We start from the raw sequence: 27,932 nt of genomic DNA, 5'->3' as shown, positions 1-27,932 counted from the left end.
GTGTTAAAGACTGCGATGGAGCTCCGTATGCCACGGCAAACTGGCTGACACTGACGGCGGCGGTGCACAAATGCTGCGCAGCTAGCGCCATTCGACGGCCAACACCGCGGTTCCTGGTGTGTCCGCTGTGCCGTGCGTGTGATCATTGCTTGTACAGCCCTCTCGCAGTGTCCGGAGCAAGTATGGTGGGTCTGACACACCGGTGTCAATGTGTTCTTTTTTTCCATTTCCAGGAGTGTATATAACCTTTAATGTAGGCATTACAAGGTATGGTAATAAATAGTACAATAATAAAACACAAGGACCAGTCACAGACGGTGCTCCAGGAATCGACCTCTGAGGAGGTACAGCAAGAAACAAACACTTTCACGAGCGATGAGATAGGCAGCCAAGAGTTGCATTCACTTCACAAGATGGCAACTCAGACTAGTGGCAGTCCAACAAATGACTAACGACAATCTTGCTGAAGCTACCTGACGTCCAGTAAACCAAATGCAAGAATGGAACAACACGTCAAAGCCGGAACCGGCGGACTGCACTACACCCCAGAATACTGTGCTTAGAGCGCCCGGAACGAGAAAGGAATTACTACCACCAGAGTAGAAGAATCACAAACGGCCTACAGTCAAGAAAGCTGTCAAAACTACACGTCTTTCCGGGCAGCAGCGACAAAGCGAGGCGAGAAAACGTACGCTGCCGTTACCTACACTAACCCCCAGGGCAGGTAACTGAGGCGTTAGCGGCCACCAGGCAGGAAAAATACCGCTGGTTGAACTTAACAAATTGTAACAAGCTGAACGCAGTAAACAGTAATAAGAAGACGAGGAAAGCTAATCAGATCCGCCTTCCCCAATCTCTCCACTCGCTGCTCTTCGCCTTGGTAGCACTATGAGCAGCAACACGAACCCAAGTCACTGGAGAATCACGAGGTGTCATAATGGTGGAGGTTTCTCTACTTGAACTGAAATGCACTCATCTTAAAGCCTGCTGGATCTGGTTCACGACGAAGTCGTGTACCCTCGCGACCACAGCCCTTCCATCCGGCAGTCCATGCTCCCCACCAATGGTCCCGGCGTGTTTTTGCACTGTGCGGACCTGGCTCCTCCTGAGCCCACAACCGAACTAGTACAGTCACACGACCCGAAAAAACCATGACGTCGCCCCAAAGATAGGACAACAGTACTACATATCGATAACCGCCGCTGCTGCCACTAGCGGACAGGCAACGCTTGCGAAACCGAGTGGCGCGTCAACACGAGAAGAAGACAAACAACTGCAGCTATGCCAGCTAAACGATACCGTCTGTCCTGCAACAGAGGGCGGAAACCTAAAAATAGCACCAACGTGAGCCGCAAGGCGGCTCACATTCATTGTAATCATTTCTTTGTCTATGTATGTACATCCAATCTACCGATTTCCGTCTCATTCGGATAATTCCTCCGCAGGGCGCGCTTTTTCTCTTTCTTCTCCTCTTAGAGTGTAATATGTTTAGATGTAGAAGTCATTACTCCTACTCATTTCTGCACAGTTGAACTGGAATGCTAATCATTTGCATACTGAAGCATGTTGTACATGGCAAGGCGATTTCACGTCTGCAGCACGGTTCCTTGGCCGGCAGTGTGAAATGTACACCCTACATCCAAGTGACAGAATGCGACTGGAAGAATATATTAAATACCTGATTTGAATGAATAGTTGAGGAGAAAGATGGATTGAGTGGCTTATCTGTTGCATAGTGGTACTGATGTGTACTAACGTTCTACAGCGGTTTCAAAAGCTAATGCGATGAAATAAGTTTCATTAGGCAAACGACACATTTATAAATAGATGATAATGACCGCGTAAACCGAAATCTATTTCTAAACAGAGCGTGATTGTAAAACACAGAAATTAATAAATGGTGCCGTTTGATCAGATTACCGGCAATTAGACTAGTGGACCACACAGAGATAGAAAAAGAAAAAAATATATAAGTTGATGGTAATGGAAATAAACAATCAAATGTATGAGGTGTAAAGAGTTCCATCGTTGACAGATATATGTGAAAATTACAAATATTTGTGAAAGTCTAATTACCAGTGGATTTCGGAGAAAGAATAAGAATTTCTGGAGTGACAAACTAGAGTGCACTTTCAGTGTGTAACACGCGCATCTATACTGTGGTGAAAATCAGTATAAAGATATAGATATTTATTGGAAAATTAACATCGTCGATTCGAATAGTTGTCCGTAGTGTATATGCAATAGTATGATCTCCAGTATGCCGACATATGCACTCAAATGGAATCGCATTTGGTGTCACCGCGGTTGTTACAATATCACGCGGAATATGGTTATCATACGCTGAAAAAGACAAAATCGGTGGGTACAAGGAAATGGGAGTCTCTAGTCGTCAAATCGCCATGAAGTTGAACCATTCAAATACAGTAACTAATAATTTCGTTAGTTTAGGCACACGATACGAAAAATTATTTGTAGCATCGAAACAGTTACTTTTGGGCAAAGCAAGGGCCAAAAACAGTTATTCTTCTCAACTTGTTGCTGATTTACGGTTGCCAGTAACTGCCACAAATTTTGACAAATGACAACTTGCATTCAAGAAACGATTGCAGAAACTTGTCCAACACCCAAACATAAACAGGCGCGACTCTAGTTTGCTGAAGTACATATCATGGACTTCAGAATGGTGTAGAATGTCATAAAATGGTCTACAGTGATGAGAAGTGTAATTTAGATGGACTTCAATATTATTGACATGATCTGAGGATAGATCAGCAGGTAAGAAGAAGCAGAAAGTGTAATGTTTCAATAAGACAATTCATTGTGCATGTTTCTGATACAACCAAAAAGTGGTTTGAGGATAAAGATATCGATCTCTTGTCCTGACCTGCACCTAGACCGTATCTGAAACCCGTAAAAATCTTTTCGAGACACTTTCAAGGCGTGTTTATCTCGATGGAAGACAATCTGAGGCAGTATGTGTGCTGAAAAGAGCGATGTGAGAAGAGTGTACAACAATTTCATTGTAAGGCGTGTTTATCTGAATGGAAGACAATCTGAGGCAATATGTGTGCTGGAAAGAGAGATGTGAGAAGAATGTGCAACAATTTATTGAAAGAACTACAAAACCTTACAAAAGAACGCCGAGAGAATTTTTGAGGCAATTAAGAAAAACGGAGGCTGGACAAAGCACTAACAATGCACTAACACAACAAGGCAGTCAACGCCTTCATATTAATTTCCATACAGGAAGTTCAAGCATCTTATCGTGTTACTAGTGTTATGAAAGAAACTATGTAATTCCGTCATTATTGTTTACGTCTTATATGTATCTATTACATTCATAATAAATTAGATACGTTCATGCTTCATAGTACCATTACTTTCATAGGAATTGTGTCTTTATGCTGATTTCCGCTAGTGTATTCTGAAGTAAGTAATTGTTGTATAGCTTCTGTTCTGCTTACAAATGGAAAGACCAAAAATATAGATATTATACACTATTAAACAATTTCGTTAAGTGGTTTTTGGCTTACAAGCAAGTCAGAGCGTAACTATTGTGGCCTGACAATGGCCATGTGAACCCGAAACCCATTGGCTGAATAAATTAATTCCATAGGGTACCCAAAATATGGTGGTTTTAATTCATAATTATGAAGTTTTTATAGCTCTTAGCGACGCAAGAATCAATTAATATTCCGGTTCGCCTTCTAGGAGCAACGTGTGCGGAATCCGCTATATATGAAAATTGCCCAAGGAAATAGGAAGCAGACTTGTCTGTAATATTTTTGTCAGTTATGCTTGGGGAAGTGATACTGTTTCTTTCAGTTATGCAATCTGTTGTTTCGATGACGCTCTCAATGACGTAATATTGCAGTCTGCAGCAATTTGTTTTACGTAAAGCACCACTTGTCTACACTATAACATTCCGTGTATACTGGTTTTCCAGGGCCAAGCATTCCTAGATAATTTTATTGTTCCGATAATTTCGTCAATAATCTTTCTAGCATCACTTCATTCCTTATTTCACCTTTTTATAGCAACGATGGTAGTCTGCTAGCAGCGTCTTTTCCTTTTGAGTGACGCACAAGACACCTTTGATGCCTCCTTTGAGCGCCGATGCATTGTGTTTCACGTCCTCTTTTTCTTTCAGTCTTCCGCAGCCTCTACAGCCTCGTCACAAGGACTGCTTTGTGTCTTACTCGCGCCCCAGTTGTCCCTCAACACTTGTAGCCTTTGGCAGAGGCTTCTGCGGCGGACAGATGCAACGGATCGAAAGGCAATCTCCTCGCGCTTACACGACAGCAGGCAGGAGAGGGCGATTCCTGTCGACCTTTGTCCACCACAGCAGCCTCTGGTTACACCTGCCGCCCCTTTGAAAGGGTGAGGCACCAAAGTGCAGCGACTCCCACGTACCCTCTATTCTAAGGCCTGCAAGAGTCGCCAAACTGTAACCTACCGCTTTGCTGGTGTAACTGTGCTAAAAGATCTACAGTGACGAAAATGAAGAATGGTATACCATGAACACTTTAACTTAACATTACCAAACATACAACATGATTTTACTTTGGTGTGGAGCTACAGTCATATAAAACTTGTTGAAAGATATAACCGCCATTTGACTGTACAATAGGTTTTATTCCACAATCTAGATTTTGGCCTTAGGCCATTTTCAAGTGCTACAACTGCAACAGAAAAAGGTACATGTATCAGAAAAATAGCAGGGCAAACAGTTAAAGTAATGTACTGGCTCCCTTACTTACGTATCAACAATCATTAGACCTGAGTAGAACAAAAGTCATTGTCAAAGTATGTACCTCCGCTTACATAAACCTATTTTTTCAAAAGGAAATGCGAGAATATTTGTGTAGTATGTTAAGTTACTCGCAATTAGCATGACTCAGTCATTTGATATGGTTGTGGAATAAATTAGATCACCAAATCATTGGTTAAAACGTCGCTGCACTGTGACATAGAAGCCACAGACATAAAAATAGGAGAAACGATAGTGAAAGACCATCATAAGGACTTCCCAGTGTACACCATCTCCACAGATCACATGAGAAATAAGAAAGAAAATGCTACATTTTTTTCGTGCTTGTGAAACATCTGGACTCAAATATCATTCTTATACGAATTTATTTCAGTACCAAGAAAAAAAAGTCCTTGCTAGTAAAGGATGATGTTAGTACATGATAGCGTTTAGGTGTGACAAACGTTACTAGAAATTTTCAGTTGGACATTCAATACAGCATGACCAGAGGAGGTCCACTTGCCGCTTATTCACCTACCGTTTATTGTCATCTTTTGGAGTCTGACTAAGGTAGGGTCATTGACATGAGGGACATAGGAGCATAATATCGACAAGTCACCCATTTGGATTTATTACGATGAGTGAAAAACGAGTGATGACGGGATGGACTCAGTGCTGTGCTGTGTATGAGCCGTTTGTTCTACAGCCCGGTGCCGGCCGAAGTGACCGAGCGGTTTTAGGCGCTACAGTCTGGAACCGCGCGACCGCTACGGTCGCAGTTTCGAATCCTGCCTAGGGCGTTGATGTGTGTGATGCCCTTAGGTTAAATAGGTTTAAGTAGTTCTAAGTTCTAGGGAACTGATGACCTCAGCAGTTGAGTCCCATAGTGCTCAAAGCCATTTGAACCATTTTCTACAGCCCGGCAACCCTTCTCACATTAAAGTTGTGCAAGCGGCCTAACCTGCAAGGGGCTAAATCTGCAAACTACAGAGGCACGATAAATCAGACTGCCTAGGCCAGCAGGCGGCTGCGCGAGCTCTATTGGAGGTCGGTGACCCCAAGAACATGTTTGCTTCTCGGAGCTACTCTTGTACCACTATGCTGTCTTGGTATTTTGGCCAGCGCAGAGACACATCGACGAGACTTGCATCGAGTCACTAGGCCAGACGCTGACTGCATCTGCAGTTCTTCGGATCTCATTCGAAACTTCGCAATCTGTGACGTCGTGCTGTGTGCCACCCACAACCGAATAAGGGAGCTGACAGTGTCTGTCACTGCCATCAGAGGGTTGTGGCCTCTACAGCGGGGACGGTAAAAACGTTTGGTGTTGGCTGTCGACCTTACCGCTTGCTGTATGCTTCCGCTGTCAAGTGAATCTCAAACTAGACTTAGTCTTCATTGGGGCAGTCAGCCCAAGTTGAGATGTGTGGAAATTCTGTGCGTATTACGAATCTCCACAAACAGTTGTTATGATTTACGTTTTCTTCAAGGAGTAGTTTTTGGGTTTATGTATTTCTTACGAAAACTGTTCTACATTGTTTACCAGGACTGTGTTGTTACTGCACCTTAACCATGCAGGAGTTGTCACAGAGGACAAAAGTGTGGTAAGAATAGCAGATACAAGTCTTTTCAAGGAGATGGTAGGATTATTCGAATGGCTCTGATAAACAAAGGGATGACAACAGCTGAAATACGGGAGGAGGTTACAGGCAGACTGTCGCCACGAAACGTCGGGAACAGGTTACTAGAAGCTGGCTAGTCAAACTGACGTCAACACGTCCGTATACAACCTGATGAAAAGTCACAAGAAGCAACGATTCTCGAGACCCATGAATCTCCGACTTCTGGAATCGCTGTGTTAGATATCAGAAAACGGCAGATTTGGTAACTATGGAATGGAGGTTGAATGCTCGACAATAAGTGGCAAGAATACAAAATCACATTATCATTTCCGCTTCTTCGTGCAAAACATTTTCGTCCTGATTTTTATTTACATCGTCTCCTGTTGCCCAGTGCTTCTTATAGTAGTCCAGACATTGTGCCTTACTTATCACTTCTATATTTTTATTCAAATTCTTCATCGATTTATAAGCAAATTTCTGTCTACCCCACTCCGAAATGCACCTATCACAGCTTTTCCGAAATAGTTATATTCTGGTTTTAATATCAAAGAAAAGCTTAATGGGGTGTTTGTTTGCTCTTAACCTCCAGGGGAAATACAATATATGTCTGAATTACATATGACTGTCACCGATGGTACCACCATAACATTATTTAAAACGGAAAAACAGTTCCGTCATACAGCAGGTGTCAGCGTCCTCTGTTGCTTCAAGTCAGCCATAGCCTGTCACTGTCTGTCATTGCTCCCATTCACCTGAAGGAGCTTCTTTTGAAATCGTTTTGTGATTATTTAGGCATCTGCGAGCCATATCTCATAATTACAGTATGTCTTTTAACTACAAATATCCTCTACATAATTTTAAGTTGAATCGAATAACAGTTTCAAGCAAGAATCAGTGCATCATAATGGAATTTAACTTTCCTCAGAGAAAAACATTTCACAATAAAAATCGGAAAGAATTTTGTTATTACGTATTTCAAATTATTTCGTTTAATTGATTTTAATTAATTAAAAATTAACGTTGTCTTTTAGGTGATACTAGTTATCCAGATCGACGTATTTTGACGTTCTGCTTCGACTAAAATTTTCAGTTGCTTCAAAAGTCTGTTTTCTTCTTTTTTTAAATATGGTATCAACAAATAACTTGAGCAGTGCCTTTGATCAAGTTTGAAGGGACTATTTCATTGCAGCTATCCCCATGAAACGTATTACATCACTGCAATAATTGCTAGTTCCCTGACTTTCAATGTCTATTAGTAATGTCTGGCATAATTCGTAAAACTTGAGATCTGGAATCACACAACGACAGCTTAAAAAGTAAATAGAGTGCTTGTAGTCTATCTTGGATTAACAAAAACAGCTATGAATTCAACAGAATTATATCGTAATCTCTAGAGGATTAAAAAAGTAATACATCTTTTCATTCAAATCAAGTACATCGGACGTAAAATTAAGTCACCTGTGTGTCAAAGATAATTATAACGTCGCACAGTGCGGTTCTTATGGGCCAGAAAAGCAATGACAAATTCAGATGGTTTTTACTATCAAACATTTGTTGCTGCCAGTAAGAATATTTATAGCCTCAATTTCTAATCGTCACCTGCGTGCTTTACTTGAGCTTCACAACAAAAAATGTGTAATGTAAACAGCCACAGAGACATAATGTCCATACCGACCACAAGATAAAGTAGATACATATAGTAACTGGCAGAAACAAATATTAGTATTGTTCTACTGTCACTGGCTTTGTCGGTCATATTCTATTTGATAAAATAACACAAATTAATGATGAAGAACATGAGACTTGACACTTTATTTACTCAAACTAGAACACATTCGACGCGATATGCACTGCTCAGCAAGCGCTTTCAGTCGCACCATGGGCTGATGGCAGTCTAATTTTGGATTTGTCTTGAGTTTGTACGTCACACTTTATGGACCTCCCAAACGAGTCGAGTGCTGAAATTTTCAGGTGTATTTCCAATTCTTGGGAACAGTCTGTGATCAATAAATGTAAATAAGGTGGATGATTAATGAGACTTGTTTTCTAGTCACGAAAGAGCGGTTCATTGCTGCCTAATGACATGGGACACTTACGTGTAGTAAGAATAAAATCATGGGACACTGTGAAATAGTTACACTTACTACCGACTTTCGTGCCTAATAGACCAACTACATGTAGAGGTTCGATAACTGACTTCTGCAAATTGGAAATTCTGTGTCTCATAATCTATGTTTACGTATGTGATATATCCGTCTTCACAAAAAATATCTCCAACAGGATGAAAATAAAAACTCGGGGTGAACGTTAATTTTTTAACGAAGTCTAAAAATGTACCCTAACAACGGATGTAAGTTGCCGGTTCATGTGGTTGCCAATAGGGGCGTCCTGGTGCAGCTAGCTCGCTCGCTTATTCGCTCATTGGCTTGTACAATTGGCATGTAGGTCGTTTAATATCACTAATGGGCCTTTTTAAGGGGATACGTTTGAAAATTAAAACTTTGTCATCCTCTGTGAGGTTAAAATTCACCAACGGTTTCTATCTTCATTCATACAGAAGATAGGAATTCGGGTGAACCTCTCTACTGCAGGCAACAGGTGACTTTTTTAAGTGCTTCTGGTTACTGTTAAGGAACGTTCTTCAGATACAATTGTATATATTCAGCATGCAGCAAGTATTTGAAACATTATTTGCACTGAAACTTCCTGCCAGATTAAAACCGGAACTCCAACCTGGGACTTTTGCCTTTCGTGGACAAGTGCTCTGGCGACGTAGCTATCCAGACACGACTCGAAACGCGCCCTGATATCTGGTCTTTTAGCAGTCGCAATGGAAAATGTCTGCATCATTGCGAGCCCCTATCCATGCTGAAGGGGATCAGTTCCTTCCTAATGATATGCCCTAATTTGCTGCTCTGAAATAAACATTTTTAACTGGGCATAATATCTTCGTTCCTAACAAATATCCCTCAAGCTAATGAAATTGAAATCACAGCACTACACTTAAAAAAAAATGCTAATGAATTTCTAATGAAATTATAATCCAAACTTAAACTGCAGTTACAAGGAGAAGCTATATAGAATGTTTCAAAGAAGCTCTTACAAACTTTGAAGACAGATTCCTTGCACCACAACATCAAAAAAGTTCACATACACGTATGTCTAAAAATTCCTCGTATTCGAGTTACTAACGAAAGTTTACAACTTTGGTGATTGGAGCTCATCATTATATAAACGTAATAAATCCTCGGAATGGTCTCCTCTTGCTTCTAAACACGCATGCACTCGTCGAATTATAGACTGTCGCACTCTTTCAGATACTTCCTGATAGTTTCTAAGGCTTCACAGGCTTCCGTGACATGTCGATGACGAGTTTCTGCATCGGGTGATCTGCTGCATACACCAGCAGTTTAAGGTCCGGCGAACGTGCAGTCCATGGAACTGGTCCTACTCTACCTATCCGTTTGTCATACCAGCCAGTGCGCCTCGAACAATGAGACTGCAATGTGCTGGAGCTCCAACCTCCAACGTGCTTAAACTAAAAGTTTCTTGATATTTGCAGAGTCACATCTTCTAGTAAGCCTTGTATTCTGAACAAAGTCCTTATGAGCAGTAACTGTAAGATGTGCCAGGAGAAAGTATGGCCTTACCAGACAGTGATCTACAATGGACACATTGAAGGCAGACGAATGTTGGATGTATACAAGTCTCCATGGCAACACAACGCCATCTAGTATACAATGAGTCAAACGGAGGCATAGGTAAGTGAAGTAAACAGAGCCTGGATTCATCCGAAAAAATGACGTTTTGCCATTCGTGCACCCAGGTTCGACGTTGAGTACACCATCGCAGGGGCTCCTGTCTCTGATGCAGCGTCAAGGGTAACCGCAGCCACGGTCTCTGAGCTGATAGTCCATCCTGCTGCAAACGTCGCCGAACTGTTCGTGCACATGGTTGTTGTCTTGCAACCGTCCCCATCTGTTGACTCAGGGATCGACACGTGGCTGCACGATCCGTTTCAGCCGTGCGGATAAGATGCCTGTCATCTAGACTGCTAGTGATAACGAGGCTGTTGGGATCCAGCACGGCGTTCCGTGTTACCCTTCTGAACCCACCGATTCCATATTCTGCTGTCATTGGATCTCGACCAACGCGAACAGCAATGTCGCGATACGATAAACCGTAATCGCGATAGGCTACAATCCGATCTTTATCAAAGTCGAAAACGTGATGGTAGGCATTTCTCCTGCTTACACGAGGCATCACAACAGCGTTTCAGCAGGCAACGCCGGTCAACTGCTGTTTGTGTATGAGAAATCGGTTTGAAACTTTCCTCATGTCAGCATGTTGTAGGTGTCGTCACCGGCGCCAAACTTGTGTGAATGCTCTGAAAAGCTAATCATTTGCATATCACAGCATCTTCTTCCTGTCGGTTAAATTTCGCGTCTGTAGCACGTCATCTTCGTGGTGTAGCAATTTTAATGGGCAGTAGTGTATTTCATCTAATTTTTTTTTTACAATCTTTGATAGCTCTTATAAATTTCAGTTGAGATGCGAGAATCTTATTTCTGTCTCGTTTGGTAAATGTCTAGATCTCACAGCCATAGAAAATTTCGGAATCTGCCATAGATTTATAAGTACCAATTTTTTTGTACAGCTTGATCTTCTAAAGATAGTTAAAAATTTTTGTTATCTTTTCATAAATTAGGACTACTGACCTTATATATCAGAGCCCTATAAATGCCTTTACTGTAGCCTTATCAATAGACATCTTCGGATTATATTCCTGGTAAAATCTTGAACGAAATGATTTGGCTGGGAGCAAGTTGCAATGGCCCGATGCTAGGGCAACGGTGAGGACCTCATCATAGTTAGTAGGAGAAGGAAACTTCGGTATAGCGCATACCTCGGAGCATGTACTCTTTTCTCTCTTGGGAGAAGCTTACTTATCCTGAAGATGACCTTTATAACGACTGCGGGAATGAACTCCAAAAAGAAAATTTAGCCATAAGATGGACGCCAATAAAGTGATTTATTTAGCTACAGGTTGGTTTCCTAAAACGAGGACTTTAAATCTTGGAAAGGTGCAACCAGCTATAGCTAAATTACGTTGTCCGTAACTGTTCCATTGCGTGGTGTTACTGACCGTTGGTCGCAGCTAATGGGGTGGTAATATAGAGCAGCCAGAGAGTCTCACTGAATCCAATGATTTCTGTCGGCGGATGAAACGAATTGATTGCATTTGATTTAGATATGGAGAGTAATTGTAGTAATCTTTTTATCTCACTTAATTTTGGTTCTCTGGTATTTCAGTATGCATCACATGCCTCGCTTGGTATATTTAACCCAATTGTATTCCGTGTGGGCTCACAGTCCCGTAAAATTTTCTCAATAGCGTCATATTCGCCACTCACTGTATATTTATATTCACTGTTGCAATTGCAGTCATTTTCAAGCGCTTACAGGTGCTGAAAACACAGTTATAGCATCAATAAAAAGAATAAAAATAGCCTCTGTAACCTTTTAGTTTTTACAAGAGTAACTACTTATACACCAGTACCACGATCTTGAGAAGGGGCGTTGATGACCACTCAGTTTAGCGTGCAACGATTTTAAATCCATTCATTCAGGCTCTATGGCTCGTGGTAGCCTTTGTCACACACGTCAGGGATATGTGGCGGCTAGGACAAAAACTCGCGAACTAAATTCGTGTTTATTGCCTTTGTCAGTAAAGAACACCGTATTCTACGTGTTGATCTACATCTACATTTGCATCGATACTCCACGATCCACCTTGCGGCACACGGCAAGGCTGCACTGAATCGCTACTAGTCATTTCCTTTCCCGTCCGCTTGCAGACAAAACGAGGGAAAAAGATCGTCTATATGCCTCCGTATGAGCCCTAATTTATCATCGTGGTCCTTATGCGCAATGTATGTTGGACGCAACAGAAGCGTCCTGTAGTCAGCTTCGAATGCCGGTTCTCTAAATTTTCCCAATACTGTTACTCCAAAAGAACGTCACTTTCCCTCCAGAGAATCCCATTTGAGTTCCCGAAGCATCTCCGCAACATCTGCATGTTGTTCGAACGTAGAGGTAACAAAACTAACAGTCCACCTCGAAACTGTTTCGACGTCTTCTTTCAATCCGACCTGGTGAGGATACCAAACACTCTGTAAGTAGGCTGTTTGCTGTTTAGGTTTTCTTATTGGTAACGCCATGTAGCCTCTGTATGAAAATCACTGGCTGTGCTGTGTGCAGTCTGTGGCTAGTTTGCGTTGTTGTCTGCCATTGTAGTGTTGGGCAGCTGGATGTGAACAGCGCGTAGCGTTGCGCAGTTGGAGGTGAGCCACCAGCAGTGGTGGATGTGGGGAGAGAAATGGCGGAGTTTTGAAATTTGTGAGACTGGATGTCATGAACTGCTATATATATTATGACTTTTGAACACTAGTAAGGTAAATACATTGTTTGTTCTCTATCAAAATCTTTCATTTGCTAACTATGCATATCAGTAGTTAGTGCCTTCAGTAGTTTGAATCTTTTATTTAGCTGGCGGTAGTGGCGCTCGCTGTATTGCAGTAGTTCGAGTAACGAAGATTTTTGGTGAGGTAAGTGATTTGTGAAAGCTATAGGTTAATCTTAGTCAGGGCCATTTTTTTGTAGGTGATTTTTGAAAGTCAGAGTGGGTTGCGCTAAAAATATTGTGTGTCAGTTTAAACACAGTCAAGCATAATTTTTCTAAGGGGACGTTTCATATGTCGACCCTTAGCCGAGGATACCTCACTGGAATCTTCTGATTTTTTCATGTAGTTTGTGCAATTAGTGCAGCCTTTGTTTATTGCTAGCGCGTAATTGTAAAGAGAATTTCCTTTGTAGTTGTAGTTTTTCATTCTTGTACAGTAAAATGGATGTGGCATGCACGTAGATTTGCACCAAGTGTTTCGCAGCTGCGCTTGCAATTAACGAGATATTATTTTCAATGTTATGTTAATGTGTTTTCTTGTTTTGCTCTTCAAATTGTGTTTTTCTGTGTTGTCGTGTGAAATATTGTGACAATAATGGCGTGTGATAAACGTAATACTAGGCTCCAAAGTAAACTGAGAAATGACAGTGAAGACGAAAGCAGTTTGTTAGCGCCGCCGAGTAATGAATTAACTAATGTTCAGAGTAGTAATTTGGTAATTGTGCATAGGGATATGGAGCGGGCTGCAAATAATGGTGTAGGCAGTGTAACAATTAGTGAACAGGGAAGCATTATCGATCGATCGGTCGGCAGCAGCATGCCTCAGGAATCCGAAATGACAGGACACAATCTTGCAAATACTGTAGATTCAGGTTTTGCGTCCTCGCCGTTTTCTCAAATGAGTCAAGACACATTTTCTGCTTTTCAAATTGCAAATATTGCCGGTTCAAATGCATTGCCGAATAGCACTGAGGAACATGTTTCAGACACCAGTGCATTGTTATTACAATTAATACAACAAATGGGACAAACACAGCAAAAGCTTCAAAAGTTAGACACAATGGAACAAAATCTTCGGAAGTTAGACACCACACTTGAACAAACACGTGAAGATTTAACTACTGAGTTACATAACATTGAATCGAAATGTCAAAAGTCTGTAATGACGTAAAAACACAAATTTGTGAGCATTTCCAACCTATTTTTTCGCGTCATGAAAATGCATTACAGAATCACGAAGCAGCCATAAAAGAACTGCAAACTATTGTTCATGAAAATCACGACACCTTGCAAGCTAAAATTGACTCAGTTGCATCTACCGATTCGGTTACGCAACTTGCAAAAACTCAGGAAAACTTAAAGGACACAGTAGATACGATTTCAACACAAATGGACACTCTGAAACTTGGTTCAGAAAAACACACAGAGGAAATAATTTCAATATCGGATAAAGTAGCCGAGCTTTCAGATCAGTTCACTAACTTATCTACAAAGGTTGATGATGATCTGAACGACACAAGACCTGTAGCTTTCACTGATACTGTAGAGTATGAACAAATTAGAAAATTCAAACAAAATCAAAATCAAATCAATACATAGTACAAAAGAGAAATCCGGGAAGTACAAGATCGGTTGGCACAAGTAATACAAGAATTACATATTTCAGAGGACACTCGCGCTCCAGTACGGGAAGAGGGATATAGAAATACGGAGCAACCACAAAATAATAACACAGGACATTTCGGAAATTATGAAAGATATTGGCAAGGTGCACCGAATTTTGAAATGGAACCGCCGAAACGACGTAACAATGACCGATATGCGACTCGCTGACATGATGATTTTGACTATAAGCTGTTCATTACTACACGTAAATTTAAAACATTTAAGAATTCTGGCAACGACATTCATCCACAAGCGTGGCTCCATCAATTCTGTCATTGTTTTCCTCCCAACTGGTCATTAGAGCACAGATTAGAATTTATGTGTGGCTATTTAGAGAATGAACCAGCTGTAAGAATGCGATCGGTCATTCACGATTGTCACAGTGAAGGAGAATTTTACCATGCCTTCCTCTCAGCATATTGGTCTCAAGCTACACAAGACCGAGTAAAACATAGCATCATAGTGATGAAACATTTCGAACAATCTGAATTTTCCAGTCTTGTTGTCAGTTTGAACACAGCCATGTATAATTTTTCTAAGGGGACGTTTCAACTCGAACAATACTCAGAAATAGGTAGCACTAACGTCCTATATGACCTCTTCTTTACAGATGAACCATACTTTCCTAGAATTCCCCCAAAAACCGAAGCCGAGCATTCGCCTCTCCTACCACAGTCCCCATACGCTCGTTCTACTCCGTATCGTTTTGCAGCGTTACGCTCAGGTATTTAAACGGCACGAGTGTGTCGAGCAGGACACTAGTAACTCTGTGACCCAACATTACGGGTTTGTTTACCTATTCATCGGCATTTTCTACATTTAGAGCTAGCTGCCATTGCCTAGCTGCATACCAACTACAAATTTTGCCAAGTCATCTTGTATCCTCCAACGGTTCAAATGGTTCAAACGGTTCAAATGGCTCTGAGAACTATGGGACTTAACTTCTGAGGTCATCAGTCCCCTAGAACTTAGAACTACTAAAACTTAACAAATCTAAGGACATTACACAATCCATGCCCGAGGCAGGATTCGAACCTGCGTCCGTAGCGGTCGCGCGGTTCCAGACTGAAGCGCCTAGAACCGCTCAGCCACTCCGACCGGCGCCGCCTACTGTCACTCAACTTCGACGCCCTACTATACCACAGCATTATCCGTAAACAACCGTGGATTACTATCCACACTGCCCGCCAAATCATTTTTGTATATAGAGAATAAAAGCGATCTTATCACACTACCCTGGGACACTTCTGACGATACCCTTGTCTCTCATGAACACTCACAATCGAGGACATCGTACTGAGTTCTATAACGTAAGAAGTCTTCGACCCACTCAAGTACCTGTTAACATATTCTATACGCTCGTACCTTCTTTAACAGCGTGCAATGGGGCACCGTGGCAATTGTTTCCCGGAAATCTAGAATCTGCTGTTGTCCTTCATCCTTAGTTCTCAGCATATCACGTGAGAAAAGGACAACCTGAGTTTCGCAAGAGCCATGCTTTCTAAAATCATGCTGATTCGTGGACACAAGATTCTGGATCTCAAGAAAATTTATTATATTCGAACTGAGAATTTGTTCATGGATTCTGCAGCAACCCGATGTTAAGGGTATTGTTCTGTAATTTTGCAGTTCCGTTCTTTTGCCTTTCTTACACACAGGACTCACCTGCACCTCTTTCTAGGCACTTGGGACTTCGCGTAAATGCAAGCTGAGTAAGGGCCCAGTGCCGCAGAGTGCGCTTTGAAAAACCAAACTGCGATTCTATCGGGATTTGGAGACTTAGTAACTTATTTGTTTTCGACTCCTTCAGTTGTTTCTTTACGCCAGGGATGCTTGTTAGTGCCTCGTCCATACGGGCGTCTGTTCGATGGTCAAATGACGGTATGTTTGTACGGATTTCCCATATAAACGATTTCTTAAATGTGAAAATTAAAACTTCGTATTACGTTTTGCTGTCTTCAACTGTCACACCAGAATGGTCAACAAGTGACTGTTTGGAAGCCTTAGACCAACTTAGGAATTTTACAAAAAATGGCTCTGAGCACTATGGGACTTAACATCTATGCTCATCAGTCCCCTAGAACTTAGAACTACTTAAACCTAACTAACCTAAGGACATCACACAGCACCCAGTCATCACGAGGCAGAGAAAATCCCTGACCCCGCCGGGAATCGAACCCGGGAACCCGGGAGCGGGAAGCGAGAACGCTACCGCACGATCACGAGCTGCGGGCTAGGAATTTTACATAGGAACAGAATTTTCTCGGGTTCTCTGCTAAATCTTTTGCTAAAGAATGACTGTGGTAGTAGTTGTATGCTTCGCGCACAGTTCTTTTCAGAGACTCACGAATCTCTACTAACGTTTGCTAGTCGTCATTTCCGCGTTCTCTTTTGAACCGAGAGTGCAACAGCCTATGCTTCCTCGGCATTTTCCAAATCTCATTATTAAACCATGATGAGTCTTTTCCGTCCTTAATCCACTGACTAGGTATAAAGTCCCCAGATCACTATTTACAATCTGCTTGAACTTTGTCCAGAATTCTTCTACGTTCATCTTACTGTAACTCAGCGATATCAGTTCACTGTCTAAGTGAGATGCTAACAACTGCTTATCTGCTCTTTCTAACAGGATTGCTATAATGACATCATGATCGCTAATCTCCGTTTCCACACTGACGTTGTCAGTAAAGTATGGACTATTTGTAGCTACAAGGTCTAAGATACTTCCATTACCTGTGGCTGCCGAACTAGCTGCTCAAAACAGTTTTCAGAAAACGTATTCAAAAGTACTTCGCATGATCATCTGTCTGCACTCCCTGCAGTGAATCCATAGAGATACCAGACTATACTCGATAGGTTAAATTCGCCTTCAACTATTAATGTATGTTATGGATATTTATGCACGACTGGCCATAGACTTTCCTTGAATGATTCTAGAACTGTCACAGCAGAGTCGGGTGGCCGGTAAAAACATCGAACAATTGACTTGGTTTCACGTAGACCTGTTACATGCGACCCTATAACTGCACTGTCACGCTCATCCCACCTCAATATAGAAAATATTTTTGTCAATTGAAATGATCACTCCCCCTCCTAAGGCCTCCGTCTTTCCGATATACTTTCCATGACTCCCTAGATATCTCAGAGCGATCCACTTCGGATTTCAACCAGCTCTCAATCCAAAGAATAATCTGCGTGTAAGAGGAGGCCAGTAAATTCGCCAACTTTGTCACGAATACTTAGTAATACTTAGTAGGCCAGTAAATTCGCCAACTTTGTCACGAATACTTAGTAATAAAATTTTGACAGTCGATGTGTCTTTACTCTAAACGCGCTCTGACTTTCCTTGCTGCGTACTGACAGGCGAATGTTCATCAGAATACCTTAAACTAATGCCTAGTCTAAAATAGCCTCATGTGCAGTCCACAAGGACTGCTTCCTTTGTGTAGTGCATCCTGACCTATCATGGGGAGTTTCCCAAATCCCCGACCAATAACGCAGGTCTGGAAATCTGCATCCAAGACCTTCACAAAGACAATGAAACATTTGTTCGAGACCCTCCACTCGGCTCCAAACCAAAGGACCCTGATCAACTCTCAGAACAATAATGCAACTGCGAGCTCTGCTTGCAGCCCACGCGTGAGGCCAGTAGCCCACACCAGAGTTGTAAGCCGTCTGTATGAACTGAGGTTTGCCTCAGAACCCACGCGACAGCAGTCATTGCTGCCGATGTGAGCCTCAACTTGCAGACGACGGAACCCGCACGCTTGATAGCTGCAGGCAAGGCCACCTTCACACCTCCGATGAGGCCCCCCGGTAGACACATCGAGTGCACATTGGCTTTCTTTCCATCCCTGGAGGCTATCTGCTTCAAGGGCTCCATAACACACCTAACGTTGGAGTTCCCAGCAACTAGTAAATCCCTTTCTCTGTATGCCAGGTCAGACGCTGCTGAAGGGGCAGCCACCTGTCCACTCACAGGATGAATAGACGAGGCCAGACGGCCAGTCTCCACATTGTCCCTCCGCCTTGAGCGACGCAAATGTGTTTCCAGCCGCCATTCTCTCTGCTGTGATGGCGGATCCACTGTGTCGGGTCACAATCATTTTTTTTTCCCTAATATGATGCGAATTCCGTGTCTGTGGTTAGGTTGGCACGTAATTTCACAGCTTGAATTGGTGAGTGAAACCCACAGAAATCATATTTGAAGTAATTATCAGCTGGAATGCGGTATTGAGTTCCACTCTCACACGTGCCTCCTCCCACACCGCCGGCCGGTGTGGCCGTGCGGTTCTAGGCGCTTCAGTCTGGAACTCCGTGACCGCTACGGTCGCAGATTCGAATCCTGCCTCGGGCATAGATGTGTGTGATGTCCTTAGGTTAGTTAGGTTTAAGTAGTTCTAAGCTCTAGGGGACTGATGACCACAGATGTTAAGTCCCATAGTGCTCAGAGCCATTTGAACCATTTGAGGCTCCCACACCCTTACGTGCTGACTTTTCTTGGTTGTGGTCAGAGATTGTTTGTAGCTTTGTTGATCTGTGTTAGGATGAAATTTAATTCTGAGTTGATGAAGCCAACGTACGTGAATACCAGAAAATGATTATCTTAACAGATTTATGTGTAGCGTAGATCAACGTGTACGTTAGTCATATATATATATATATATATATATATATATATATATATATATATATATATGTGTGTGTGTGTGTGTGTGTGTGTGTGCGTTTTCGGGTGAGTTAGGGGCGCTATACGACTAGGTTATAAAAGCCCTTACGAAAAAAGTAGAAATGAATGTGTTTAAAGAGGAGAAAATGCGAGAACAGGCATAAAAATCAATCCGAGATAAAATCGCACTTTGTCTCACCCAGTCTCAGCCACGGTTACCTGCACATCACAGTAACTCACGTAATGGAAGGTAGCGTTTGAAGTGTTCAGATAGTCTAGAACTGTAATCGTCTAGCTACTAGCACAAAACAACAGTTCATGTCAACAACAAAAAAATGTTCAAATGTGTGTCAAATCTTATGGGACTTAACTGCTAAGGTCATCAGTCCCTAAGCTTACACACTACTTAACCTAAATTATCCTAAGGACAAACACACACACCCATGCCCGAGGGAGTACTCGAACCTCCGCCGGGACCAGCCACAAACAGTTCATGTCATTCACGATGCATAGGAAATTACAAACGAGCGTTGTGACTGGCTATCCACATTCCATTTATGATACGACGTGTTTGCTTCCCATCCATGGCCACGCTAACCGTTACAACACCACACAATGGAAGAGCTATGAACATGGTAACTGCACTTTTACCGGTACAGCCAAGCAGACTTCAAGACGATGACCTAAGCGTATTGAAGAGGAGAGATCTGGTATAAAAGAAAAAAATTCTTTTAACGACATGGACTAAAGAGGCGAAGGTGCAAAAGTGATAGAAGGTATAAAATGTTTGTAATAACGGGAGTTCAAATCAGTACACAATGTCGCTAAAATTAATGAAATTATAAATTACATTTATAGTACAAATACAAATATCAGTCGTACGACACTATCAACACTGTACTTTAACACGATAAAATACAGAAAAAAATGATAACACACAAAAATACAAACAGACGTGATGGGTCCTTGGAACTCCTGCCTCAGCAGCCAACTAGCCCCACATCGGACTCGGATACCTGCTCAGTCAAGAGTCGACATCATGAACGCAGCACCTGTTTCGTGAAATGACGTGACGTGACGAGACGTGACGTGACGTGACGCGACGAACTTCTGACAGCATGTCGTGTGCACGCTACCCGCGTTGGCAGACACGATCAGAGCGATATTACACGCCACGTCCAGTATTACGTTAGATAGGGTTAAGAGCAAATAGGTGGCGGGGTCCTGACGGAATTCCATTTCTGCTTTACAAAGAATACTCTACAGCATTGACCCCTTACTTAGCTTGCATTTGTCGCAAATCTCGCCCAGCACAAAGTCGAAGCGACTGGAAATAAGCGGAAGTGACTCTTATTTGTAAGAAGGGCAAATGAACGGGCCCGTAAAATTGCAGATCAATACCGGTTTGCTGCACAATGCTTGAAAATATTCTCAGTTCGAGTATAATAAATTTCTTCGAGAGGGAAAAGCTTCTGTTCACAAATCAGCACAGTTTTAGAAAGGACTGATCGTGCGAAACTCAGCTTGCCCTTTTCTCGTGTGATATACTGCGAACATGGATGAAGGGTAACAGGTGGATTTAAAATTCCTAGATTCTCGTAAAGCATTTGACAGGGTGCCACACTGAAGACTATTAACGAAGGTACAAACATAAGGAATAGGTTCCCAGGTATGTGAGAGGTTCAAAGACTTTAACTAACAGAACCTCGACGGCGAATTTTCATCAGAGACAAGGTTATCGTCAGCAATGCCACAGGGATCTGTGGTGGGAGTGCTGTTATTTCCTACATGCATTAATGACCTAACGGACAGAGTGGGCAGCAACTGCAGCTGTGTGCTGGTGGTATGTTAGTGTATGGGAAGGTGTAGGAGGATGCAAGGTTATTTAGACAAAATTTCTAGACGAATGAGAGCTATCTCTAAATGTAAAAAAAAAAAAAAAAAAAAATGCAAGTTAATGCAGATGAGTGAGAAAAATAATCCGATAATCCTAAATTAAATTTTCCCTGAGACATTTAAGTCTCTAATTTATCTACGATAATGTTGGAAGCTGAAGAAGTGAATTAAAATTCGTGCTGCAGCTGGGACTCGAACGCGGGCCTTTTAGTTTACTTTGTTTTTCTTTTTCTCGGTATTGTTCGTTGGTTTGGTCTGGGCGGACGTCACGAGACATCCGTTCAAGTTGATTCCTTCACTCAGTTTTTTATTACAGACGGCGAGCAGCCCTCTGACCGAACACGCTGAGCTACCGTGCCGGTGATCATTAGGCAGATATGCTATTACACCATCACAGCATTATGGTCAACATTGCTGCACGAACTACCCAAGTCAAATACCCTCCCCAACCCAACTCCATTTCACATTTTCCCTTATATTGCAATTATTAACAGGGCTCTCCCATATTGGAATAGCACCCCAGCATTGGACGTAATGGGGAAGGGCTGTCTACAGGGTTATTACAAATGATTGAAGCGATTTCACAGCTCTACAATAACTTTATTATTTGAGATATTTTCACAATGCTTTACACACACATGCAAAAACTCAAAAAGTTTTTTTAGGCATTCACAAATGTTCGATATGTGCCCCTTTAGTGATTCAGCAGACATCAAGCCGATAATCAAGTTCCTCCCACACTCGGCGCAGCATGTCCTCATCAATGAGTTCGAAAGCGTCGTTGATGCGAGCTCGCAGTTCTGGCACGTTTCTTGGTAGAGGAGGTTTAAACACTGAATCTTTCACATAACCCCACAGAAAGAAATCGCATGGGGTTAAGTCGGGAGAGCGTGGAGGCCATGACATGAATTGCTGATCATGATCTCCACCACGACTGATCCATCGGTTTTCCAATCTCCTGTTTAAGAAATGCCGAACATCATGATGGAAGTGCGGTGGAGCACCATCCTGTTGAAAGATGAAGTCGGCGCTGTTAGTCTCCAGTTGTGGCATGAGCCAATTTTCCAGCATGTCCAGATACACGTGTCCTGTAATGTTTCTTTCGCAGAAGAAAAAGGGACCGTAAACTTTAAACCGTGAGATTGCACAAAACACGTTAACTTTTGGTGAATTGCGAATTTGCTGCACGAATGCGTGAGGATTCTCTACCGCCCAGATTCGCACATTGTGTCTGTTCACTTCACCATTATGAAAAAATGTTGCTTCATCACTGAAAACAAGTTTCGCACTGAACGCATCCTCTTCCATGAGCTGTTGCAACCGCGCCGAAAATTCAAAGCGTTTGACTTTGTCATCGGGCGTCAGGGCTTGTAGCAATTGTAAACGGTAAGGCTTCTGCTTTAGTCTTTTCCGTAAGATTTTCCAAACCGTCGGCTGTGGTACGTTTAGCTCCCTGCTTGCTTTATTCGTCGACTTCCGCGGGCTACGCGTGAAACTTGCCCGCACGCGTTCAACCGTTTCTTCGCTCACTGCAGGCCGACCCGTTGATTTCCCCTTACAGAGGCATCCAGAAGCTTTAAACTGCGCATACCATCGCCGAATGGAGTTAGCAGTTGGTGGATCTTTGTTGAACTTGGTCCTGAAGTGTCGTTGCACTGTTATGACTGACTGATGTGAGTGCATTTCAAGCACGACATACGCTTTCTCGGCTCCTGTCGCCATTTTCTCACTGCGCACTCGAGCACTCTGGGGGCAGAAACCTGAAGTGTGGCTTCAGCTGAACAAAACCCTATGAGTTTTTCTACGTATCTGTAGTGTGTCGTGACCATATGTCAATGAATGGAGCTACAGTGAATTTATGAAATCGTTTCAATCATTTGTAATAGCCCTGTAGTAAGCAAGAAGACCCTGATTTGAGTACAGTCCGCAGCGCAAATTTTAATTCACTTCTTCAGCTTTCTGCGTTATCGTAGATACATTAAAGATTTTAATGTCTCAGGGAAAAATTAATTTAAGATCTATACGATCACATTTAGTAGAGCACTTCCTCAATGCGTCCAATGCTGGGGTGCTATTCCAGTATCGGAGAGCCCTGGTAACAGTGACAATATAAGGGGAGATGTGGATTGGTGTGTGGGAGGGTATTTGACTTGGGTAGTTCGTGCAGCGATGTTGACCATAATGCTGAAGTGGTGTAATGGTCATCATATCTGCCTAGTAAGCACGAAGGTCTGGGTTCGAGGCCCGGCCGTAGCACGAATTTTAACCAACTTTTTCAGCTTCCAACGTTATCATAAACCGATAATGTTACAGTACGGCATGATTAATGTGCTGCTTGACACAATCACGTCGATTAAGTAACTAGGCGTAATGTTGCAAAGCGACATGAAGTGGAATGAGCATAAAAGGATTGCAGTAGGGAAGGCGAATGGTCGAGTTCGGTTTATTGGGAGGCTTTTTGGAAGGTGTGGTTCATTCGTAAAGAAGACCGCATGTAAGACGCTAGTGCGAAACATTGTTGAGTAGTATTCGAGTGCTTGGGATCCGCACCAGGTCGGATTAAAGGAAGGCATCGATGGAATTGAGAGGCGAACTGCTAAATTTGTTACCGGTAGGTTCGAGCAACCCGGAAGTATTACGGAGATGCTTTGGTAACTCAAATGGGAATCACTGGAGTGTAGGCGACGTTCTTTTCGAGGAACACTGTTGAGGAAATTTAAAAAACCGCATTTGAGGCTGACTGCAGAACGGTTCTATAGCAGCCAGCGTACATTTCGCCTAAGGACCACGAAGGTTAGGCAGATTAGGGGCTCGCACGGAGGCATGTAGATGGTCGTTTTTCCGTCGCTGTATCTGCAAATGAAACAGGAAAGGATTTGACTAGTAATGGTTCAGGCTAGCCTCCGCCACGCACCACATGATGTTTTGGGCAGGATGTATGTAGATGTAGATGCAGGTGTAGGAAATCTATGGGATGAGTTAGAAGATCGCGCAAGACCCCAGAGTTCTACATCACAATCTTCCCTGGTTTCTGTTCACAAGGAACAATGGGCTGCCCTTCCTTCATAGACTTTCAAACCCACAAAGCGTTCCCAACAGATTTCTAGCCATCATGATGAAGAGTGCATACACGCCGTAACAATGGGTGCCAGTAGGTGTCCGGACACTTTTGAACAGAATGAGATTTTCACTCTACAGCGGAGTGTGCGAAAATATGAAACTTCCTGGCAGATTAAAACTGTGTGCCGGACCGAGGCTCGAACTCGGGACCTTTGCCTTTCGCGGGCAAGTGCGCTACCAACTGAGCTACCCAAGCACGACTCACGCCCCGTCCTCACACCCGCGAAAGGCAAAGGTCCGGAGTTCGAGTCTCAGTCCGGCACACAGTTTTAATTTTCCAGGAAGTTTCACTTTTGAACAGATAGCATATGCCTCGACATACAGCAAATACAGTCACATTTACTTAGCAACCGTCAACCGTGAAAATTATCCATCACGTTTCGTACTGCTGACACTCATAGTAACTAGTGGGCCGAGGGCAGCTCGCCGTACAGTAGAAATCTAATTTGCAGCGTTCGAAGAGCTGTGTAGATCGCCTATTCCGGCAAGAGACTGACCAGTTTGTCTGTTGCAGCGGCGGCGCATGCCAGCGGTCGCCTGTGCGTCAGGCAGCCCCGCACAGCAGGTCAGCAGCTGCACGAGCCGCAGCCGCAGCGGCAGCAGCGAATGGCCGCCCGCCGGCTGTTCCTGCGCTTCCCGGTGCTCGCCAACTCGCTCGTCTACGGCACGCTCTACACCGGCGCAGAGTTCTCCCAGCAGACCATCACCCACAAGATACTCGTGAGTACACACACTTCCATAAACATCGCTGTACCACATGATAAAAATGACGAATTAGCAGAAAGAAATATTGAAACAGCTACAGGCTGATTAAAAATGTGAACGGTTCAAGATATCGAGACAAGGTTTCCGGCGTTTGATGGCAGGCAGGGTGGCAAGTAATTTGATCCTGTTTTTAATCGTCTCAACTCTTGCATTAATCGATATACTGAAGCAACAAATTAACAAGTGAGATTGAAGAATAAAATGATTGTTATGAAGCAAGGATGTTTATTTTACTCAGTAAATGAATTAATGAAGGAAATATGGATATAGGAAGAAATGCCTAAGGGTTGGAGAGTGGCAATAATCTGGCCGTTGCTTAAAAAAGGCGATAAGGCAGAGTGCAGCTTTTACCAAGGGATTACTCTCTTAGGCGTACGACGGCTGTTCGGAAAGTAAGGTCCGATAGGTCGCGAAATGAAAACCATAGTGGAAATCAAAAATTTTTTAGTCGCAACAGCTACCTCTCTAAATAGTCGCCGCTCCGACTTTTGTCGAGGGGTTGTACAAGTTTTCCAGTACCCTCGTCAAAGAAAGCAGCCGTTCGTGCTTTCCGCCAATTCTCTACGCTAGTCTGCCTTTCGTTGTTTGTGCCCAAATGTTGTCTCCGTAGCCAGCGATTCATGTGAGCAGAGGTGAACAACATAGGGAGTCAATTTAGAGCTGTATTGTGGGTGATCAAACACTTCCCATCGCAAACGCTGCAGGAGCTTCATTGCACTGCAGAATGCGGCTGAGAATTGTCTTGAAGAAAGAAACGCACGACATTTACGTTATGTGGGCTGCATTAGGTGAAATATCTCACCAGATCCACATACTTGGCGGCAGACGCTGTTGTTTTAGGAATTTCTACGTGATCACTTTCCGCTCTGAACTGAAAAGAGCGACTTGAAGCGATCGACAAGCACACTGAAGACACAGCCCAACACATCTGTGCAAAGTTCCATCGGATTTTCACAGTGGTGTTCATTTCGCGCATAATCGGACCTTACTCTGCGAATACGCCTCGTGTAGTGTGTGTAGTGAGGTTTTAGCCTGTCTGGTAGAATAATGAGCGGAAAGTATACTACTGGGTGACTATCAGGCTGTATTTAAGATAAATATATCCAGGATTAACTAGATAATTTTATTGAGACAAATGCCAGAGATATTTTATGAATACGATAAGCACGTGCATCAGTTGTACGTTGATTATAAACAAGCATGCGACAGCGAAGACAGAAATAAGATTTTCCAAACTGCAAAAGATTTTAGAAACCCTTTAGAATTAGTCAGGTTGACGGAAATGACAATGGAAGCAAGAGATTGCAAGGTCAGAATAGAACCAGAATTGTCAGGAGAGTTCTATGCGGGGAGGGGCCTGCGACAGAAAGATGTTATCTTTGGGCAACTCTCTAACTTAGCACTAGAGAGGGTAATTCGGTAAATGCCAGAAAACTCAGGGGAAAATCTTTAACCAGCAGGCCCAGGTGGTGGCGCATGCTGATGATGCAGCATTAACTTCTGGGAATGTCAGAGCTTTGAAGGATGATTATGTTACATTGGAAGGAGCAGTCCGGAAGTTAGGACTGAAGGTGAATACACGTAAATCAGGTAAATTGTGATAGAGGATCCTGGAAGGGACAGAGGAGGGACTTTAATAAAAATAAATGGGAAAAAATACCAAAAAGTGGATAATTTTAAATATCTCAGTTCGATAATGATAGGAGATAATAGGACAACAACAGAAATTCAAAGAAGGATAGCATTTTAAACTGACGCTATTATTACTTGTAGAATATATTCAGAAATGTCAGTAGGACTACAAAAATCAAAATATATTAGACTATATAAAGAACTGTATTAATGTATGGATTGGAAGAGTGGGTGTTGACTACAAAGGAAGAGGGCTGCTTGTTGACATGGGAACGGAATATTTTGAGAGAGACATTTGGGTAGTGAGAGAGAAAGAAAGCTGGAGAATAAGGACAAAAGCAGAACTGCAAACACTTTTTGGACAGATGAATATTGTATGAAAATCAAGCAAGGAAGAATAAGACGGGGTAGTCACGTACAGAGAATGGCAGGAACTCGACGTGTTGCGAAAGTGTTTATAGGAAAGCCCGAGGGGAGAAGGAGAAGATAAGACCCAGGAAAAGGTGGCTAGAAGATACTGAGGCGGATCGCAAGGTAGTGGAAGTCGGTAATTGGAAAGAAAAGCAATGGGTAGAGAAGAATGAAGGCAGGTGACAAAGGAGGCCACGGACTGCATCATCGATCAGTAAGTAAATAGGTATGTCAAAGTGGAATGATAAAACTGTTTTAATGGCTTTCAAAATGTCTTCAAAATACGAATACAATGACCTAACGCTCCTTAATGCTGGTGTTAAAGGTATTAGCAGAAGTATGTGAGAAATGTGTTGAAGTTGGAAGCCAAACAGACCAGAATTGATTACGGCTACCACAGCCTCTGTTGTGCGTAGCGTATCATTAAAGTGAAATGCTGGACCTACACTAATGATAAATTTAGAAAGTATCAGCTCAACGTCTCCAACACTGTTCAACTTTCGGAAATGGAAGTAGTAACAGGCAACTGGATCTCCTCTGAATTTCTTTGGTGCTATGGTCTCTTTGTACGGTTTCAGGCGCAAATGTATGCATAGTACTTTCACAAAGTGCTTGAGATGTGGGTTTTGAAGGGCTGTGAGATGAACGATATGCTGTTTGTTTCGGGAGTCACACAGAACTATTAGTTTCAACGGACAGAATACCAAAAGTAGTTTGAAAGCCTGCTTATACGACGCCTGTCTGGGGCAGCGCACACGAAGGGCATTAGCGTTAACAAGTGTATAAATAGTGCTACGAAGAAAAATAACTTGTTAACGATTCGCCCACTAGCAGCTAAGTGACAATAACACAAAGAACAAACGACAGATACCTCGAAAATTTGCAACAGTGATATGTGCAATAAAATTAGGTCAACTTGTAAATAACAGTTGTTAC

General features: G+C 42.7%; 1 protein-coding gene across 2 annotated transcripts in view; it reads left to right on the top strand.

Moving 5' to 3' along the window:
* Positions 1 to 27,932, top strand: part of LOC126474178 (mpv17-like protein) — a 160,862-nt gene that overhangs the window by 95,375 nt on the left and 37,555 nt on the right. For both annotated transcript variants that reach the window (XM_050101642.1, XM_050101640.1), the window contains exon 2: positions 24,703 to 24,908. In XM_050101642.1, coding sequence (XP_049957599.1) covers positions 24,795 to 24,908 — 114 coding nt within the window. In that variant the 5' untranslated portion in view covers positions 24,703 to 24,794. The remainder of the gene's footprint in view (positions 1 to 24,702; positions 24,909 to 27,932) is intronic.

This window comes from Schistocerca serialis, chromosome 4 (assembly GCF_023864345.2).
Source record: "Schistocerca serialis cubense isolate TAMUIC-IGC-003099 chromosome 4, iqSchSeri2.2, whole genome shotgun sequence".
Lineage (NCBI taxonomy): Eukaryota > Metazoa > Arthropoda > Insecta > Orthoptera > Acrididae > Schistocerca > Schistocerca serialis.
The sequence above is the reverse complement of the archived record's forward strand: the minus strand, read 5'-3'. Positions and strand labels throughout refer to the sequence as shown.